Source organism: Neltuma alba, unplaced genomic scaffold, assembly GCF_004799145.2.
Source record: "Neltuma alba isolate B1F8T4 unplaced genomic scaffold, ASM479914v2 tig00012957_pilon, whole genome shotgun sequence".
Classification (NCBI taxonomy): domain Eukaryota; kingdom Viridiplantae; phylum Streptophyta; class Magnoliopsida; order Fabales; family Fabaceae; genus Neltuma; species Neltuma alba.
In genome coordinates, this window is record NW_021637317.1 from 155,768 (window position 1) to 175,828 (window position 20,061).

A 20,061-nucleotide genomic window follows, 5' to 3' on the forward strand; every position below is an offset into this window, starting at 1 on the left:
AGGCTAAACCGAAGAAAGTAACTAAACTAAGGGGGAATTAATCCCAAAGCATCTTTATCACACAAAGCCCGCAAGTATTGCGGACACCCATCAAATAAAGAGGACCTTGATAATCCTTGTTTTGCTAAAGCATCTGCAAGGGAGTTGTTATCTCTGGCAACATGTCTCAATTGTAGTTCCCAGCTGTAATTCATTAATCTTTGTATCTGAAGCAAAACCAAAATGCCATTCCTCGGCTGCAACCTATCTCTTAACATGTCCACATGCGCCTTAGATTCAGACTCTAGAATAACCTTTTAAGAACCCATATCCCAGGCTAGAGTAGATCTTTAAAGATGACCCATTCCTCTGCTTCGAAGGCACTGCACCGTACGGAAGTGTGAGAAAACCCTGCTATGCAGCAACCATTTTTAGCTCTTGAAAAGGGAGAATATAGCTTCACTACTTTTTTTTTTTTTTTGGTGGCATCTGCCCCAAAAATGTTCGTAAGAAATGAACCAGAGGGCCCTAATTATTAGCAATGTGTTTGGTTGGTTTGTGATAATGGTTTTTCAAACTCCTATTACCAATGTGTGCTTTCTTGGGATCAAGTTTCTACATCCTAAAAGCACTTATTTACATAATTTAAGATAAAATTCATCTCACATAAGCTGTTTCTGAAGAATTATACCATCATTACAAACAAACCTTCTGTTTGGTTGGCTTGTGATAATCAATTGTAATCTAGATTGCGGGAACTATGGTAATCAAGATTCATGGGGAAAGCCCTGTAAATCCTGATAATCATGTCTTGTGGACAATAATACCCTCTGGACCATCGGCCCTCCTCCTTCCACCCTTCCTACTGCTCAGCTCCCCCGCCGCCATCCGCCTCATTTTCAACCTTTCTTTGAACTGCCACCACCGACGACCTCCTTCCCAAACGCCACTAGATTCTTCTCCCACTCTCCTTCTGTTTGCTCTACCTGCCATGGTTTGCCTTCACCTCCTTCTTCTCCCTCCCTCACCACTCACCAAATCTAACAGCTCGTCACTGCACAAGATCTATTCTTTTTCTTTTTCCTTTTTTTCCCCCGAAATCTGGTTTTTCATATCTACTTTTCCCTAGAACGTCAACATAAGGCCATTGGTTTCTAAATCTGATGTGGGCGAGGAAAGAGGGACGATTGGGGAAAGAAGAAGAATGGGAAAGGTTTTTTTTTTTTTTGGGCCTACAAGGCTAACAAATTCACTTTCATAATTTTAAAATATTTCTGATAAGTATTATTACATTATTCTTCGTAAGATATCAATACATGCTAAGCAATTAAAATTGCATTGCTTGCATTGCCATGCTCCCAAGAAATCCACCAAACGGGCCCTCAGAGTTTCAGTTATCAGTGTAAATATTTTTCCTTCAAACATCTAATTGAGAACTGTCGGAAATCAAAATAGTAATTTATTCCCAAAAAATATTATGTACCAACAAATTTAAGGGGGGCAACAAGCATGGTCAATACTTGAATTACTAAAGCACCCCTCCAGGGGAGTGAGAACTAGAAAACAAAAATATTATAAAAATGACATAATTAGAATAAACAACAATAATAGGAAACCTAATATCTTCCACTCCAAATGTAGTTCATTAAAAATGCAGCATTGTGGTTCACACGTCCATCGAATAACGGCTGAGGTACCAAAGAAGATTTTAAAGTTTAAGCTTCAATAAATTTTTTGAGCTTTTTCATCCACACCAAGTATTCTCTGCTGTCCTTGTTGATCATGTACTCGTGCAAGAACTGAGTTGTTCTCGGTTTGATTCCTCTAATTTCTAAATACTTATGGAAGGCCTTTTGCAGGTTCTCATCCATATCTCTGAAAGAAAAAAGTAAATAAATAAGTGAAAGATGTTTGTAAGAATTGGAAGGAAAAGAGCATGACATTGAATAGGAAATTCAAGGACTGAGATATGAAGAACAAGGCCTTACTGGAAGTCTGGACCCTCATAAGGAATTTTATCCTCAGCGTTTTCTGGATTCTTCACAGTCAAGCTATCAATAGTGATCTCGTCAGGGTAAGCAAAACAACCAAACTCTAGAAGGGGTCCATCCTTCTTAGAGACACTGACTACAAGAGGAACGTTCGAGTGATTGGCCCTTTCACTGTCATTATCATCATCATCACGATCATCCTCATTTTCCCCAGTAACTAGATCAGGCATGTGAACCTCAACCTTTATATCTTCACCTTGGTATGTTCTTCTGAGTGTTATAATCTGCTGTCCCGGACAATCAATAATTTCAAAGGGAAAATCATTTGGTTTGTCTTCAACCTGTCTCCCAAGGGGGAAAAAAGAGGGTTGTAACAACGCAATCCATCTCAAATACAATATTGCATTACGGATAAATATCGATTCTCAATAAAGTATATCAAAGATTTTTGCAGCAACAGAATTGACAATTCCACAAGAACAAAAATTAACACCCATTGAGCTGGAATGAACCTAAGGCGTATTGGATGAAGCAGCATTTTTTAATTTACCTCCCACTGGCAAACCAAATAATCTATGGACTAAGAGAGGAAAATCATAGAGAAGTCAACCCTTTTTGCAGAAGAAAACAAAAAGGAAAATGATCAGTCTGATTTCTTGCAAAGGAAACATAAAATGGAACCCAGATCAATCGTCGAACAAATAGGTTAATTGCAGCCACCTTTCACCAATTTGTAAACTTTGATTCTGCATCGCATATGGGGAGCACTAAAAGAAAAGGCCTGAGGAAGCCTAAATTTACCAAATTCTTATTCAATCAGTCACCCGCCAAGAGCTGGGGGGGGGGGAGCAAATAAAAATCGCCACAAAGAAAGAAATCCTCAAGCGAAATCTGTTCATCTAAGCAGCCCATTTGCAACCATATCATTCTAATCGTGTTGGGTATTAAAATCCTTCATTCCTCGATCATCTTAACAGTCGACAGTAAGCCAATCAGCAAGACAATGCTAAGACAAAAAACAAAAAAAAGCATACCCTGTCGTGGTCGTCAGTATCCTCGGCGTAACGGATTTCAGATTCTATGGCACGAAGCAAAGTCTCATCAGAAGGGAACTTCTTCAATGGCGCAGAAGAGAAATGAGAGCAAGGGAGGTACAAAGGATTGCGAGCGCGAGGGGTATGATTGATGATGGCAGTGGAGGGCAGAGCATGGTAATTACGGTGGGGCTTAAGCAGATGAGCCGCAAAATGCCTAAGAGAAGAAGCTGACTTGCGAAGAACAGAAAAGAACGCCATTTCCAGTCCAGCGACTACACACCCTGAGAGACACTGAGGGTTTTACTAGGGTTTAGAGCTTCTCAAGATTTTGCAAGGTTACTGTACGGGTGATTCCGTATTTTGAACCGCAGCACAATGCTCATTATTCCCGGGAAAAAAAAAAAAAGGGTTAAAGTATCTATTTTGGCCTTTTAATTTTATATAAAGTTTTAATTTGATCTTTTAATTTTAAAAAGAATATATTTAGTCCTTTAACTTTAAAATCATTAAGCTTTAATGATGATTTTTTGTAGGGATAATTAATCTAAAAGTCCTTATAGTTTCAACTAATTTTGAATCAGGTCCCTATAATTTTTTTTCTTTTTATCAGGTCCTTATACTTTTACCTGTTTTTAATTAAGTCCTTGCATTTATTTTTCTTTTTATCAAGTCCTTATAAGTTCACCTTATTTTTAATTAAGTCCTTAAATTTTTTATTCTTTATTTTATAAATTCTAATAGTACTATTCTATAAACATAAAATAGTATTTATTATTTAATATTAGTTTATAAACAATAATACTCTAAAAATAATAAATTATTATAATAATTTTTTTGCAAAAAAAATTAATTGTTCTAAAAAAATTTCTAAATTAATTAATTATATTACTTATCTTTTATTATATAATTGTTAATTTAATTTAATTATTAATATTTTATTTCAGTATTAATTTATTTAATTAAGTTTATATTTAATTAATAAATAAAAATTAAAACTAGATGGACCTGATTAAAAATTTAGTGAAATTATAAGGACTTAATAAAAAGAAAAATAAATGCAAGGACTTAATTAAAAACAAATGAAAGTATAAGGACCTGATAAAAAGAAAAAAACTATAAGGATCTAATTCAAAATTGGTTGAAATTACAAGGACTTACAGATTAATTAACCCTTTTTTGTAACAATCATGGATATTTTGAAAATTAAACTTAATATGTTAGTGTTTAAGAATATTTTATCAACATTTAAGATCTTAATGTCATCATTTTTTAAAAAAAAAATTAGGGTTAAAAGATTAAAAATATACCTTTTAAAGTTAAGGGATCAAATTGAAACCTTATACAAAGTTAAAGGACCAAATATATACTTTAGCAAAAAAAAAGTTATTATATTATTATTATAGTTTTCCCCACAATTTATTCGATTTTGAGAAAGTTATTTTTATTCCTTTAATATGAATATATATATATATATATATATATATTTATTATAACTGGGTAAAGCCTCCCATTGAAAATTTTATTGATAAAAATGATCTAAATAATATTCTGTATGTATAAAATTTACAGAGTACTAATATATTCTACACATTACATCACATGGAAAAAAAGATATACTTGCAATAATTTCTTTGATTTGGTTATTTTTTGAAAAATATATCCCCTGAGATGATTTTGTAATGCAATAATAATTTATAAAAGCTTCGTTGGCAGGAAAAAAAAATTATAAAAGCATTTTTTAACAAGTTTAAGGATGAGAGCTGTAGAAAAGATATAATATACTCCAAATCATCACTCAGTATGAAATATAAAATTCATCGGGGTCACATTATTCTTGAATAATAAATATTTCAATTTTTTATCTAATTTTTTGCAATGTACGTATTTTTTTCAGTCTTTCTTCACAGGCTTGTTAGCTGGATGAAACTATTTTTTATTCATTCAATATTTTTAAACATATTTCAATAGGCTTTACATGTAGAGAAACTTTTAAAAACTTTCAAGTTATTATCTATTTAAGGAAAAAATATAGCTTTAAAATAAAAATGGGATAAGGTGCAAATTTGTCTCAAAAATTTGTGCTTAGGAGTGATGGGTATTCAAAAATATATTTTGGCTCAATGTTGCTCTAAAAGTTTTCAAATTGTAGTGATGTTGTCCTGGCCATTATCTAGGTTAAGTTTAATGGTTAGTTGACTAACTATGCTGAGCTGGCAAGTTCACATGTCGTCCACCTCATTTTCTTTTCTGAGTTAAGATGCAAATTCACCCTGAAAGTTTTTACTCTGGAGTGTTGGATACCAAGAAGTTTCAAATTATAACAATATTGCCCCAGATGTTATCCATGTTAAATTTGACCATTTACTAACCAAATATGCTGAGTCGGTAGGTCCATGTATGATCTACTTTATTTTTTTTCAGGTTATCCACTTCATTCCTAGTTCATAACCCTAATTTTATTTCTCCCATACATAAACAACTCTTTCCACACGTCCATTATTTCTTCATTCCTTCTTAGTTTAGTGCTTTTTATAAGAACAAAAGTAGAGTATAAAAATATAGTAAATAATATATATAGAAAAGAAGCTCACAAGAATTCTTAAAAGATGTAAACGATAAAGTTGATTTTGGGAATAGCCACGGGTTTAGAAAGCATAGAAGCAATTATTTTTTTAGAGTTAGTGCTAAATCCTCATCTTCAAAAAAAAATAAAGTGCACCACATGTGGACCTACCAGCTCAACATATTTTGTTAATTAATAATCAAATTTAACATGGATAACAATTGAGGTAACATTGCTACAATTTGAAAATTTTCGGATACCAAGCACTCCTGAATTAAAACTGCCAGGGTAAATGTGCACTTAACCCAGAAAAGAAAATAACGTAAACGACACTTGGGCATGCCAACTCAGCATAGTTGGTCAACTAACAGTCAAACTTAATTTAGATAACGACCAGGCCAAGGTAACATTAAGTCAAAAAATACTTTTAGATACCCAACACTCCAAAGCACCAACTTTCAAGGTGAATTTGCACCTTAATCCAATAAAAGTATAAGAAATGATTACTCTGTTACGTTGTTATTTGTATTTTTTTTAGAAGAGGGGATTATGTATGTAGCTTATATTATCAAACAATTCTCATTAAACCAACATCTTCAAACCATCGCACAAATTTAGATGCACTTAAATGCCACTAGATGCTTTTGCTTTAAAATATTGTACTAAGCACATGCTAATCAACGAATGTGACGTTGGAAATAATTGAGCATGACCAATCTTAGAAGTTACAACCACATTTTGGACCACCACCACGTGATGAACATGACACTGATGCGTATGCCAGATTTCCTCCCAAGTTTGACAACTATGACTCATCAATAATCTAAACCAAGCAAAAACAAGAGGAAAAACTTCTTTTTATTTGCCCCAAAAACACAGGATTCAAATTGGGAATAGTCCCAAAAAAAAAACATTGGATGTAATTTATATTTTGATCTCACGTCGTCGTTATAATGGCACTGCTATAAAATCTGTACGATGACATGACACTTACCAGTTACCACCTTGAACTGCTTTAAGAAGAATCTGAACCCACCAATAAGTACATCGTAATCAAACAACAACAACAAAATCTTATCCCACTAGATAGAATCAGCTACATAGATCGCACGATGCCATTGAGCCATATCTATTGTTAATTGAAAGATCTCGTTCAATGACTTCATTAAATGTTGTCTTCGGCCTTCCTCTACTTCTTTTTAGAGGACTCCGAACTGTTTGATCAACTATTCTCATCGGCACGTTCCAGGACCTTCTTTGCACGTGATCAAACCATCTCAATCAGTTTTCTATCATTTTCTCATCAATAGCAGCCACTCCAACTTTTTCTCGTATATGTTCATTACGGATTGTGTCTTTTCTTATATGAGTACATATCTATCTTAACATTCTCATCTTGGCAACTGACACTTTATATTCCTGTTGTCCTTTTAAAGTCCAACACTCACTGTCATATAGCATTACTGGTCTTATAGCAGTATGATAAAACTTTTCTTTGACCTTATTAGGTACTTATTGCAGTGCGGTAAGAGTAAATGAATTAAACCTACACTACAAATGTCGAGGAGGTAAAATTGACTATTCAAGGGACATAATTATAAAGGAACTTATTAAAGACTACATAACTTTTGGACAAATGAGCAAATTTAGGACCTTTACAAAGACACATTCCAACGTAGCAATGGCATGACTCTTTCTAGACGAAACTGACTTGTGCACTGCAAGGGAAGGAGAAAGAAAAACGATATAAACCAACCAACACATTTCAGACTACCTCCTAACCACATGCTACTTATTTAAACATAATTTCACATGACTATCTCTGGTTTCCAAATGCTGGACTTGATCTCCTTGTGGGGCAGAACCACACCACCATTGGTGTATATTTCATCACACACATGGACATCTTCTCCGAGAATAGTCATGTTCTCCACGCGAGCCCATTGCCCTACAGTGGAATGCCACCCAATGATACTGCTGGAAATGCAAGCATGTTTCTTAATTCGGGCTCCTCGCATTATAGTGCAGCGGGAGAGACGAACACCGGACTCAACTGTGCAGCCAGGACCAATAGCAACATCAGGTCCGATAAGACATCCTTCGCCAATTTTGGCAGTCTCGTCCACTATGACATTCCCAACAATGTGAGGACCAGTGACTAACTTCGAGGAAGACTTTTTCTTCAATGAATCCAGGTAGAGTCTCAGACCAGTAATATAGTCCCTTGGCTGTCCAATGTCCATCCAAAACCCAGGAAGGACCATTGCAAATAGCTTTTTCTCAGCAGCAATATTTGGAAACACCTCTTTCTCGATAGATGTGGGCCTTAGCTCAATGCGATCCAGAACTGACGGGTTCAGTAAGTAAATTCCAGCATTGATTTTGTTACCAACAAACAACTTAGGCTTTTCCACAAATTTCTCAACCTTCCCTGTGGCCTCCTCCATAACAACCACACCATACTTTGATGGTTCATCGACCTGCACAAGTAGATGGAAAATGATATTGAATGCTCTAAACCGTCATTAAAGTCTTACATAGTCGGCAAGCATTTCAGTGTTGTCACCTTTGTCACCATTATGGATGCCTCTCCTCCATGGGATTTATGGAATTCAACCATTTCCTTAAGTGGGTACTCACTGATAACATCACTGTTGAGAACAAAAAATGGCTCTCCAGAGCCATCTATCAGCTTATCTCTGGCAAGAGCCAGAGGACCTGCTGTACCCAGTGGTTCAGTTTCTTGCGAACATGTGATCTTAATGCCCAGCTTTGTCTCGAATTCCTTCAGGAAGTTCAACATCACCTGCCATAGGGAGTAAATTCAGCCATATAACTCTAAGTATTGATTAAATAATGCAGCGAGGATATTTTGATCTTTACCTCTGGTTGGTAATTGATGGCTAATACCACTTCATCAACCCCAATAGACTTAAGAGCCTCTATCTGAAAAATATAAAATCGAAATGAGAATGAGTATTAAGATCTTCTCTCCCATTTACAGATAAACAAAAGTTGTGAGTATATACACGAACATATGGGACTTCAGAGAGACCAACATTACTACATCGAGTGAGATTAGAATACCTTCTCCACAATGCTCAACCAAATAAGCACATTTCTTCCCATTTTGTAAGGCAACGGAAGAAAAGGGAGGGTGGGGATTCCCATCCTCTATCCACCAAAAACGGATTATCAAGGGAAGATAACCAGTATCAAAAAGCAAAATTAATTGATTCGGATTTAGAGATTCAATAGTTTTGATACATTAGAATGTTAGAACTAATTCAATCTTGCTAGTTTAGCATGACAGGAATAAAACTTCTATAAAAGAGGCTTCAGAAACCAACCTGATGCAGGATCATGGGTTTGTTAGCAAAATCAACAAGAGGCTTAGGCACACTGAGTGTCAATGGCCTCAATCTTGTTCCAAAGCCTCCAACCAGGATCAGTGCCTTCATTGTGATATTCCCCTTGCTTTTCCTGTAAATTATAAAATTAATAGCAGATCAATAAAAAATAGCACAGAACCAATTCAGTACGTTAGCAGACTGATTCCACTCTGTCCTCTAAATACTAGTGGATGGAAAAGAAAGAAACATTGCTACGGAAGTTAGCATGAGCTGACAGGTGTTATGATGAGTAGGACACAGATGCAGCTAAAGCTGAAAACCTAAATCTGCAAGAAAAATCAATCTGCCAAAACAAATTGAGACGTAACCACCCAAGAATTAATGCTCAACTTCAGGTAAGCAACCAAAAATCCAACTTCGTTTCATCGAAGAATCATAAAGCTACAAAGGAAAGTGAAAAAATAGCACGCAAAAGCTAGCTGGATAAGTAAATGAAGACAAGATCCACCGACAAACTGGCAAAGGTTTTTCAAGAGAATGACAAAATGGTTTGATTCTGGGGCAAGTAACCCAATAGATGACATTATATCTAAACTGGAATCAATTAAAAGGGTCCTAGATATAATGATTCCCTCAGACTAGAGAGTATATAATTGAGGACATCAGAATTCAATCACTCTAACCATATTAGATGAGGCTAGCAACACAAGAAAGCTGGAAGAGGACAAATTCCTCCAAAGTAATGCTAAATGCTAAACTGATTGTATTGTCAAAAAAATTTGAACAGAAAACAGAGCTAAACTCACGGAGAATCGATAAAAGATATAAATTAAACAAAAGATCCAGTCAGGTGAGATGAATTCACAAGAACAAGCAATGATGACATTACAATCGCATAAAGCTGCTTCTTTCTTTTTGCCTGACCAAAGAAAACTGTATCAATGTAGACAAAAGATTGCTTCATTGATATTGCTCTCTGGATAAATTTCTCAAGATCGAATACACAAGGGAGGATGACTGTTGAAGATGCCTAATTTAAGAGGTTCTCTGTTCTCCACATTACTATATACAAAAAATAATCGAAATCACAAAAATTTGTAGCAGTGGCGCCAAATCCAGGGAGAGAAACAAAGTGACATTACTCAGCACACAAGCAATCAAGATCATAAACGACAAGCAGAAGAAAAAGGACAGAGAAAGATAGAGAAACAAGCAAATAGCTAAACTAGCAGCAGATCTGCTAATTAGCACAGATCCCTCTGCTTAATTCACCGTAATTCAAGCATCCAAAGAAGAAAAGTCCAAGCAGGACAGCAATGTGATTAAAACATCCGATCAAAGAAACAAGATGACAACAAGAACCAAGAACTCAACAAGAAGCTGCAGAAACGTAATATGAAAAATAACGGCGAAGGCATTGTCATATTCGGCTTAAGCCGATACGAAATTAGAAATCCCCGTTACCTCTGATCAGATCTCTCGCGGGAGCGAAATCCGATTAAAGAATATAGGTTTTATCCTCAATCTTCAGGGAGACAACGTGGTGAATCTGGCACCCCCAACGGTCCGGTCGCCAGGGGTCTGAGCTGTGACAATGGCGTTGGCCGAACAACGAGTCTTCCTGTCATCTTTTTATATACGCGCCAATCATTTGTCATCTCCAAGTCATGACATACACTTCTCTTTCCCTTTCTTTTTTTTTTATTTGTTAAAATTCATAATAAGCGAAAAAACAATAAACAATAAATGGTATGGCTAAAAATTAACAATAAATAATATTTATCACCTTCAAATGCAAGTGTTTGACTAAAATCTTCGATGATGAATCGTGTCAAGACCTGTTGTTACTTGTTCTTGATCATTTCAGGATACTTCCTTATTGCACTTTATTTTCACTTTTGATTTAGAAAATGAATTAAATTTTATTTCCACTGAATATTCATCAACAAAATTTGTCTTGTTTATGACATTTATTTTCTTACAAAGTACATTATTGAATAAAACAGAGAAAAGGGATTTTGCAATCATGTACCAAAATGATTTAGAAAATGAGGTATGGCTTTATCAAGATGATTAAATTGAGAGGTGAGAAATTCAATATTTCTCAAATAAAATATTGAGGTAGAGCATACAAAAAATCATGTTTAGAAAAACTTATCCTAATTAAATCATATGTGAATTAGTGATTCAAAGTATTGCTATAATTATAGAGTTAAATTATAAATTTGCTTTGAAAGTTTTATTCTAAAGTAATGTTGCTTCAAAAAAAATATTTTGGATTCAGTATCACCGTATAAGTTTCAAAATATAGCAATATTACACATTTCTTTACTATTAGCCTTTTTAATAATAAGAGACATCATTACTCCATTTTAACACTTTTAAAGTAATCTTCAATCCAAAAAATAACTTTTAGGATAATACTGCTTCTAAACAAAAATTTTCAAAACAAATCTACACATTTACTTATAATTTGTAAGACATTTTTAACTTTTAATATGTTTTATCAAAATCAAGAAAAAACCTCAAATATTATTAACTCTATTTTAAAATTCAATCAACTTTATTTCTATTTAATATATACTAACTTATTTTCATGAATAGTAATGCTATACTAGCAGAAAGTTTAAATAAAGAGTGGTGGTCAAAAAATAATAAGAAGAGCATAAAGTCAAGGTAGCAGAAATGAGGATGTTAAGATGGATGTATGATCATACAAGAAAAGATAAAGTTCAAAATGAAAATATTAAAGTAAGAGTAGATATAACGCTTATCAAAGAGAAAATAGCTAAATATCGTTTGAGGTAATTCGAAAATGTGAAATGTGCAAAGAAGGCTATTGGAGGCCCCAGCAAGAACAATAGATCAAACAGTTTGGGATTCTATAAAAAGGAGTAGAGAAAAACCAATAAAAACACTCAATGAGATCATTGAACGAAACCTCCTGATCAACAACATATCTAAAGATTTGGTTGTTGATAAAACACAATGACATCATGTAATTTATGTAGCCAACCCCACCTAGTGGGATAAAGCCTGTTGTTGTTATTAAAGAGAATGCAATTATATATCTATATAAAAAATTTAATAATGCAACTCATATATTAAAACAAATACATTTTCTATCTTATAAACAATATCATAAGAATATGTTGTTTTGTCACCGGAACAAAAATATACGAAGGTTCCCTTTTTTTTTTTTAAAGAATAATAGATAAATTTTGTTTGGTGTGAAGTGATGGTGAAGGGCAAGGCATTGTTTGGGACATGAGTGTCGGCGTGGCTTCCTGCGTGGTTTCGGAATTTGGCGGATTTCTTTAATGGATGAGTCGTACCCTGTACCCAACAACGCGCACGTGATTTTTGATGGCGCTACTTTGGTTTGCATAATTAATTAATTTAATTAGTTATCAAATTTTACTTTTGCAATTGGTGGAAATTTCATTAGGAGAACTAAAACAAGCAACCTTGACAAAATGGGAACTTTCTTCCCAATAACCATAACTTCATAAAATAATTTTAAATACCTTCAAAATTAAAATTTATCCAGAATGACTGCAACGATAATTTACAAAGAGTAGTTTCTAAAATTCCTATCTGCACTATTTAGTGTTATAATGTAACCTTTTTAACATTATAAAAAAAATTCTATAAAAATCATAATAAATTTAAATTATTTTTTAACATATCATGAACTTTTCAACTGATGAACAAATATTTTGAAAAACATCTGTAATAAAATAATTTTTAATTGAAAATTTTGATTTTCAAAGTCTGTTCATACTTCATGTCGATCATTATATCAAGTGCGAGTCCGTAGGTTTTTTGATCAAATTTTTTGATAAAAATATTTAAAAGATCCTTCATCACAACTAAATCTTCCCAAAGTTATATATAACATTTCCTAAAGTTACAACAAATACTTCCAAAAATGAATTTTGTATAATTTATGTTTCCGTATGTAACTCTCAATTTTTCAGTTAGTCCTTTAAAGTATTATGGTTATTATAATAACAGTTTGTTTTAGGGGTATTTAAATAGAAGCGATATAATTTTAAAAGTAATTTTATAATATATAAAAAATTTGTTTTGATTTACGAAAAAAAATGTTTTTTATAAAAATATTTCTATACATTTCCAAACACCTCCTTATTTTATTCAATTATATAAATTGCAGGTTGTTGCCAGTGTACTTTACCAGTAACCAAAATTTTAAATAAACTTGTACCTAAATACTTCTTTGCAGTAGCTTTGTTAATGTTCTATTTGGCCTTTTTTTGAAGGACTAAATATACTTTATCTGTTTTTTTGGTTGATGTACCTAATATCTTTCTTTACATATGTTTAAACAATCTCAAATGATTTTTTTTTATAATTTTCTCTTTAAAAAATACCACTCCAGCGCTTTCTTATATATGTTATAATTTTATTTTTTATTTTTTTTGCATGACCACATATTATCTCGGCATTCTCATTTTAAAAAAAAAAAGAATCAAGAAAAACACATTACTATTTTCTAATAGTAATTAATTATTATAGTGGGTTGTGGTCCGTGGCCCACAGTAGCATATTCCACAGAGATACCTTGTCGCCTTCTCTAAACCCCCTCCCCCAAAAAAAAAATCCCTTTCTCAAACTTCTTTAAAAGCGATTGCTGGCCAAAAAAACTTCTTTAAAAGCGAAATGCAAAATTTGCATTAAACATTGAACATTATTGAATGAATGCCATTGTCTTTGCATATGCAATTGATGATTGAATAATAATAGTAGAAAAGTGTGTGTCACGCAAAATATTAATGTCATAGCTGGATCTACGGGATCGAATTTCGGAATTAATTAAAAAAATAATAATCGAATTGAATGATTGTGACTGAAATTGTGAAAGTTGTGTGTGAACTCAATCACAGTGATGCACATCATACGGACACACATTTAGCTTCAACAACACAACATCCATAAATGGCAGCATTAGCGTCGTTCATGTATGACCACAAGTCTTGAAAGACACCGTATACACACACACACACACAGTTTTCCCGTTTCATAATATAAGTTGATTATAGAAGAATGATTTGATTTAAAACATAAATTACTTAAATAGTAATTAATACTTATTTCTCAATTTTACTCCTATAATTAATGGTTAAATGTAAATTTTTTCTACTTTTCTTCTTTTTGACAACTTCATTTAATATGAGTAAAGTTGAAAAAAAAACTCTAATTTAAAATAGATTTAAATTAATGAGTTAACTAAATTTTTAAATTTTGATAAATTAGTTCAAGTGACTTATACTATAAATTAGTGTACATATAAAGAGAGAGAGAGAGAGACTTAAAATGATTTCAATCTTTTACAGTAATTATTACGCATAGCTTATAATGATGCCTGGTAATAATGTCATAATACTCAATGTTGATTATCTAAGACTAGATCTAATCATGGGTTAAGAATTTATAATAATGTTGTATAATTTGGTTAAAGGAAAAAAATACCCATAATTTCCAAGGAAGAAGGGTAAATAATAAAAGGTCCAGAAAAATTCATATTTATAAGTGAATTTTAACAATTTATATTTACTGGTCATACTTATAAAACTTGCAACAACTAAATTTTGTTAGATTTCTTTATATTTAATTTTGTTATTTAAAATTTATGGGTAGTTTATCTTTGATTAACCTCTGAGTTAGAACTAATGGGGGAAAAAAAGAAAGAAAGAAAGAAAAAAAGAAAGAAGATTTAAAATCACACAAAGGCAGAGAAGGTTGCGTTCAATAATTAGCTGCTTAAACCCACGGAAAATGAATCCGTGTTGAGAATATGAAGACTTTTTGTGAGAATAAAGAAAAAGAAAAGATTTATTAAAAAAATTTGTTTTTAGTTTTCTTTCTTTAAGATGCAGTCAAAGGCCGAGATGTAATGGGAACACTATATTGTGAATGGCCTAACTGTAGGCGTACGTTGACATTTTCGTTTCCCCTTTGACCTAACGACAAGTCACCTGAATATATGGTCATGTTGATCTTAATTTATATACTCTTCCGGTTTTAAATATAAGATTTATTTTATAATGTAAATTACACTACAATACATTTAAGACCCGAGGAGTACTGTATGTATATTAATTTAATTATTTAAGCAGGGTGTTTAATACCCGGTTCTAAAAGAGATAAGCTTTTTAAATACGATTTTATTTTTTAAAATATGTCCAAAATTTTTCTTATAAAATTTAAATTTGAAATTTTATATATCTTTAGTTCAACTCAATCTTGACTGAATTTATTTTGAAAAGACAAAAGTTTTTATCATAATGAAAGGGAGCGAATTGCGCTAGCGATGAAACATCGGGAGTCTGGGTCTTTTATATATTTCACCAAAACAATTTTATGCGGTGTATTTTAACGTATTTTTTTTAAAAAGATATTATTAAAAATGTGATAATAATTTTATTTATAAATTAAATAGAAAATGTTATTATCCTCGTTTAATATACATTACTTATAAAACTAATCTTATGATTAAAAAGTAATCATTTTAAAAATTATATATGCCTCAAAATTATTTATTTATTTTATATAATTTTACGTTAAAAACTCAGACATTATTACTCTCAGTAAGAAGATACCTACACTTGAAAGGAAAAGATCTAGGGGTGTTTGGATAAAAACTAAACCATAGTTTTATAAGTGCTTTTACAGTTTACAAAATAAATATGTGAAAGAATTTGTCTCGTAAAAAAGTACTTCTGAAACCATGATTTAGAAGTTGTCAAACACCCCTCTAGTCAATCTCACAATCGTAAGCGAAGTATGGTGGGTCGTTGTGTGTTAACTTCTAGACTTCAACATAAAAATTATACTATTATGTGAATTATTACAGCTCACATTATCTATATGGACTGGTTTGATTTTTAATACTCCTCCGGTCCTTATTATAAGACCCCATTTGACTTTTTATTTGGTCCTAATTATAAGACTCCAATCCATTTTGTCTCTTATATTTATGCATTTTTTTTCAAGATAATCCTTCTAATAATGATAGTTTTAACCAATATACTTAATTAGCAAAGATATTTTAGGAATGACAACACTTATTTATTATAAATAACCAATTTAACTTACTTCCTTAATCTCCTCAAATAAGTCAATTGGGTCTTATAATTAGGACCGGAGGAGTATAAGTTACTCTCCGGTCCTTATTATAAGACCCTATTTGACTTTTTATTTGGTCCTAATTATAAGACCCCAATCCATTTTGTCTCTTATATTTATGCATTTTTTTCCAAGATAATCATTCTAATAATGATAGTTTTAGCCAATATACTTAATTAGCAAGGATATTTTAGGAATGACAACACTTATTTATTATAAATAACCAACTTAACTTACTTCCTTAATCTCCTCAAATAAGTCAATTGGGTCTTATAATTAGGACCGGAGGAGTATATAATTAATTTGCACTTGATATTAATAAAATTAATTAAGTTAGTTATTTATAACAAATATATATTAATTTTCTTAGAATAATTTTTTTTAATAATGTGTATTGTAACTATCTCTTGATGGAATCCTCTAACTATGTACAACATAAATACATATAGGGATATTTGGAAAAAAAATTATAAATTTTAAAAACAAAGTAAATTAAAATCTTATATTTAGGATGAAATCAAATTTCTTATCACACTCTTATATTTAATGTAGAAGGTCATAAAAAGAATTGGCAGTGGATGAAGATCCCTGTAAATTGGGAAGCCCTCTCTTTTGTAGCAGGTGAAGAACCTCGCCGTCTCTGAATTTCAACATTAACTTTCACCAGAAATTAGAAATGTTTAAATTTTTTCTTTAAAAAAAAGGTGCGGAGTATGCAAAATATTTTTTGAAAAAACAAAATGAATAAACGAGAGAGGGAGAGGGCAAGAGAGATCTTCATTAAAACAAATAAAATCTTGTATATAGGACTGGGTTATTTATACTTTATATTTTCAATTGTTATGTTTGATTTAACTATTAAAATTATTTTTATCATGCATCTTACAGTTACATCCCTTTAAAAGAAACAAAACTATATGGATGCATAGATGTAGGAGATACAGTTCAAATTATTACACCTTTTTTTTTTTACCAAAATTATTACACCATCGAACTAATTAAATGCTTTATAAATATAATCACTAAGTTATTTCACTTTAAGAGTGACACTGGACCAAGTGGCAGTGCCGGTAATGAAACGCATATTATTGGCGAAAAAAAGGACATTCTGGAAAATTAAGTTATTAAACTTTTCACATAATACAAATAAATTACATTATATTATGCATTGTGTTTTTTTTTTTTTTTGGGAAAGACACTGATCAAGTGAGTATTACAAATTTAATATAAAAAAGATTAAGATATTACAAATTAACTCATACATTTAGGAGTAAAGGGAATGTTTTAATTGTCAAAAAAGTACTCCTCCGGTTCTTAATATAGGATCCAATTCTTGAGGTAGTTTTGGTCCTAAATATAAGACCAATTTCTCATATTTATCAATTTTCTCTAAATTATTCCCATGGATATTCCCTCAACCATAATCAAGTAGAAGAGAGAGAGTAGGTATTAAGAAAGATGATTATGGTGTTTTAGAAAAAATATGTCACTTTTCTTATAATTAACTAATTTACCTAACTTCTTTAATCTAATCAAATTAGTTAAATGAATCTTATATTAAGTATCAGAGGAGTATGATGTTAGGATCTAAAAAAAAAGAAAGAAAGGAAAAACAGTGGGAACAATTTTCTATGGGGTTGTTGATGGTCAATTATGAGAAGCGAACTGAAAACGCCGTTTGTTAAGCACATTACATCAAGATTGACCATTGAATTAATGGTCTGAGACAGTCTTGTAGAAGCAGTTGACTGAGGAATCAGAACCCTACCAGTAATTCCCATCCAAAAGCTCATTTGCGTTTTTAGTGAGAATTGAATTGATTGTTAGGCTCCACGTCCTTTTTATGGATTCATCCCTGATTCCCGTTCATGCACCACTGACACCAATTGAATGTAAATAATCTGACATCAAGGAATAAAACAATACTAACTTTGATACTTAATATAAAACCTAGATAATAATTTTTTTTGATTTTAAAGATGAGATCTTAATTCATTTTGTCTTTTAAATTTGTAATTTTTTTCTCCAAAATAATATTTACGACGATTGCAGATATAAGTTTCCATTAAAAGACAATTCAAATACATATAATTAATAAATGTATTTCACAAATTAGTTATCTAGTTTTTTTTTTTGGTTAGGCACAGGTATCTTCTTATTGGAACAATCTTATTTGAAGTTTTTTCAGGGAATAAATATGGGCACTTTTTTTAATAGGGATTTGAACCTTAGTTTATCATATTGTGAAAGACTAGTTCCTTCTACTAGACCCTACTCATTTGCTAGTTACCTGGCTGTTATATTAAATATTAGAGGTAGCAATCTCAAGCATGGATCTACATTTATCTTGTATTAACTAAAATCTTTCGTAGTATGGTTTAAATGAAGAAGAGAAGGGGAGAGATACAATATTCTTGTACTTTCTAATGTACCAAGAAGCTAGCAGGATAAAATGGCTAAGATGAAAAAGTCTGGGCCAGAATTATGAATGCTGCAGGGGGCTCAAAATCGATTGAATAGTTTGCTCCTAATAATAAAAAGTGGAACAATTAAAACAACCCTTTTTTTTGGGTGAAGACAAGGTAGTTTGTACCTTAAATGTGAAATATAATTCACAAGAAAAAAAAATGTATTCAGTATTATAATCAAACAAAAGCTCCATAGTTAGTCAAGGAGTTGTAAGATAACAAGGCAACATCAGCCCCTATAGCCAACCCTGAAGTCACCTTGCTTGCTTACATGTCTAAGCATATAAAGCAGCGTTTGGTACAATGTATTAAAACATAGTTTTTTTTTTTTATCAGCAAAAACAAGCTATACAACTTTTTCAGTTGAAAATAGCTTGTGGGAGTTGATTTTGCAAATTCATCAAAATTAAGTTATAGCTCAACATGTAAGGAATATTTGTAAATATCTTGATAGTCCTCACGTAATCAACTTATATAATATTATAAAATTTATTATATTTTGTTACTTAACTGTGGTTGTTTGTTTTATTTATATGTATAAAGTGTTTTTAAATCAATTTTTCATATTATTATATTATGGTCTGCGCATTGCAATAGTCTCTAAAATGAGATGCAACAGGATGCCAAATCATTAAGCGTCACAATCAACACAGTCCCTTTTCAGCAGCCAATATAAACTACAATAATTAGTGCATCAGTTGATTCTTGGAAATTCAAGATCTATATCTACAATAATTAAGAGATCCAATCTTAAATCACCACTAAATTTAGAGTTTCTCTTACTCTTCTATTTCCTTTATTTTGTTTTTTTTATTGGTCATGCGATGTTGTGAATGGGAATTCTAATTACAGTGGGAACAAAAAAGCTTGATTAGATGCAACTCTTGTTTTTTTTTCATGACACAAAATACTAGGCCTATTGGGCTGGCCATGAGGACATAGATACCATGGGCTGATTCGGGTTCAATAGGATCGTTGTTCACTCCTTCTTGTTCCTCGTAGAAAAGAAAAGATATCAACAAGAATTAGGTCTAGCGAAAAGGACTAATCCCTTATAACATAATGAACTAAGATTCAAATTTCTGCTTAGAGAGGTACCCAAATTTAGGATCTCAACTCTTCAAACCAAGACTCCTAAACCTGAGTTCAGATTGTCTTCAGTTCAATTTTTTTTTTTTTTAAGTAGACCTAGTTTGTGTAAAGAGAACGAGAGAAGCTACCCACCATAAACACGAGACACAGATCCATGTAACGTAAAACTCCACATATCTGAAATAACTTCAACTCGCCTCAGTACCCTTTTAAGTCCCAGCATTTCTAATTTTCTACAGGACGGCTATCAAATTACTATATGCATGGACGTCAATGGAAAGCTAGGAAATTGGGTTGTCTCTCAATTTTCTCTTCTTTGATTTCTTTCCTTTTTTTTTAATGTAGAGAGAGAACCTAAGAAGAAAACAGGAAGTGTATGGAACATCACAGCAAGAAATGGAAAAGACAAGAATAATATGAGTTTTGAAA

At 32.1% G+C, this 20,061-nt stretch overlaps 2 protein-coding genes across 4 annotated transcripts; both read right to left on the reverse strand.

Moving 5' to 3' along the window:
* Window positions 1–1,421: 1,421 nt before the first annotated feature.
* On the reverse strand, window positions 1,422–3,315 carry LOC114732945 (uncharacterized protein At2g39795, mitochondrial-like). Its single transcript, XM_028920346.1, has 3 exons — window positions 3,005–3,315; window positions 1,968–2,311; window positions 1,422–1,854 (listed from the first exon to the last, which is right to left on the reverse strand). The coding sequence occupies exons 1-3, from the start codon at window positions 3,263–3,265 to the stop codon at window positions 1,695–1,697; spliced, it is 765 nt and encodes a 254-aa protein (XP_028776179.1). The 5' UTR covers window positions 3,266–3,315; the 3' UTR covers window positions 1,422–1,694.
* A 3,820-nt stretch (window positions 3,316–7,135) lies between these two features.
* Window positions 7,136–10,520, reverse strand: LOC114732943 (mannose-1-phosphate guanylyltransferase 1). 3 transcript variants are annotated; one of them, XM_028920341.1, is made up of 6 exons: window positions 9,191–9,558; window positions 9,132–9,134; window positions 8,921–9,047; window positions 8,454–8,516; window positions 8,137–8,376; window positions 7,136–8,050 (listed from the first exon to the last, which is right to left on the reverse strand). In XM_028920341.1, the coding sequence occupies exons 3-6, from the start codon at window positions 9,029–9,031 to the stop codon at window positions 7,379–7,381; spliced, it is 1,086 nt and encodes a 361-aa protein (XP_028776174.1). In that variant the 5' UTR covers window positions 9,032–9,047; window positions 9,132–9,134; window positions 9,191–9,558; the 3' UTR covers window positions 7,136–7,378. The 3 variants fall into 3 exon arrangements, with proteins under 3 accessions (XP_028776174.1, XP_028776176.1, XP_028776175.1); XM_028920343.1 differs by lacking the exons at window positions 9,132–9,134; window positions 9,191–9,558 and adding an exon at window positions 10,388–10,520; XM_028920342.1 differs by lacking the exons at window positions 9,132–9,134; window positions 9,191–9,558 and adding an exon at window positions 10,388–10,507 and having other exon boundaries at window positions 8,921–9,053.
* Between the last annotated feature and the right edge of the window lie 9,541 nt (window positions 10,521–20,061).

Coding starts and splice junctions, on each gene's coding strand:
- LOC114732945 (XM_028920346.1), bottom strand. CDS start 3,265: ATGGCGTTCTTTTCTGTTCTTCGCAAGTCAGCTTCTTCTCTTAGGCAT. Junction 2,312..3,004: donor ATACTGACGACCACGACAGG/GTATGCTTTTTT, acceptor CTTGGGAGACAG/GTTGAAGACAAACCAAATGA. Junction 1,855..1,967: donor TATGAGGGTCCAGACTTCCA/GTAAGGCCTTGT, acceptor TTTTTCTTTCAG/AGATATGGATGAGAACCTGC.
- LOC114732943 (XM_028920343.1), bottom strand. CDS start 9,031: ATGAAGGCACTGATCCTGGTTGGAGGCTTTGGAACAAGATTGAGGCCA. Junction 8,377..8,453: donor CCATCAATTACCAACCAGAG/GTAAAGATCAAA, acceptor TCCCTATGGCAG/GTGATGTTGAACTTCCTGAA. Junction 8,051..8,136: donor CATCCATAATGGTGACAAAG/GTGACAACACTG, acceptor CTACTTGTGCAG/GTCGATGAACCATCAAAGTA.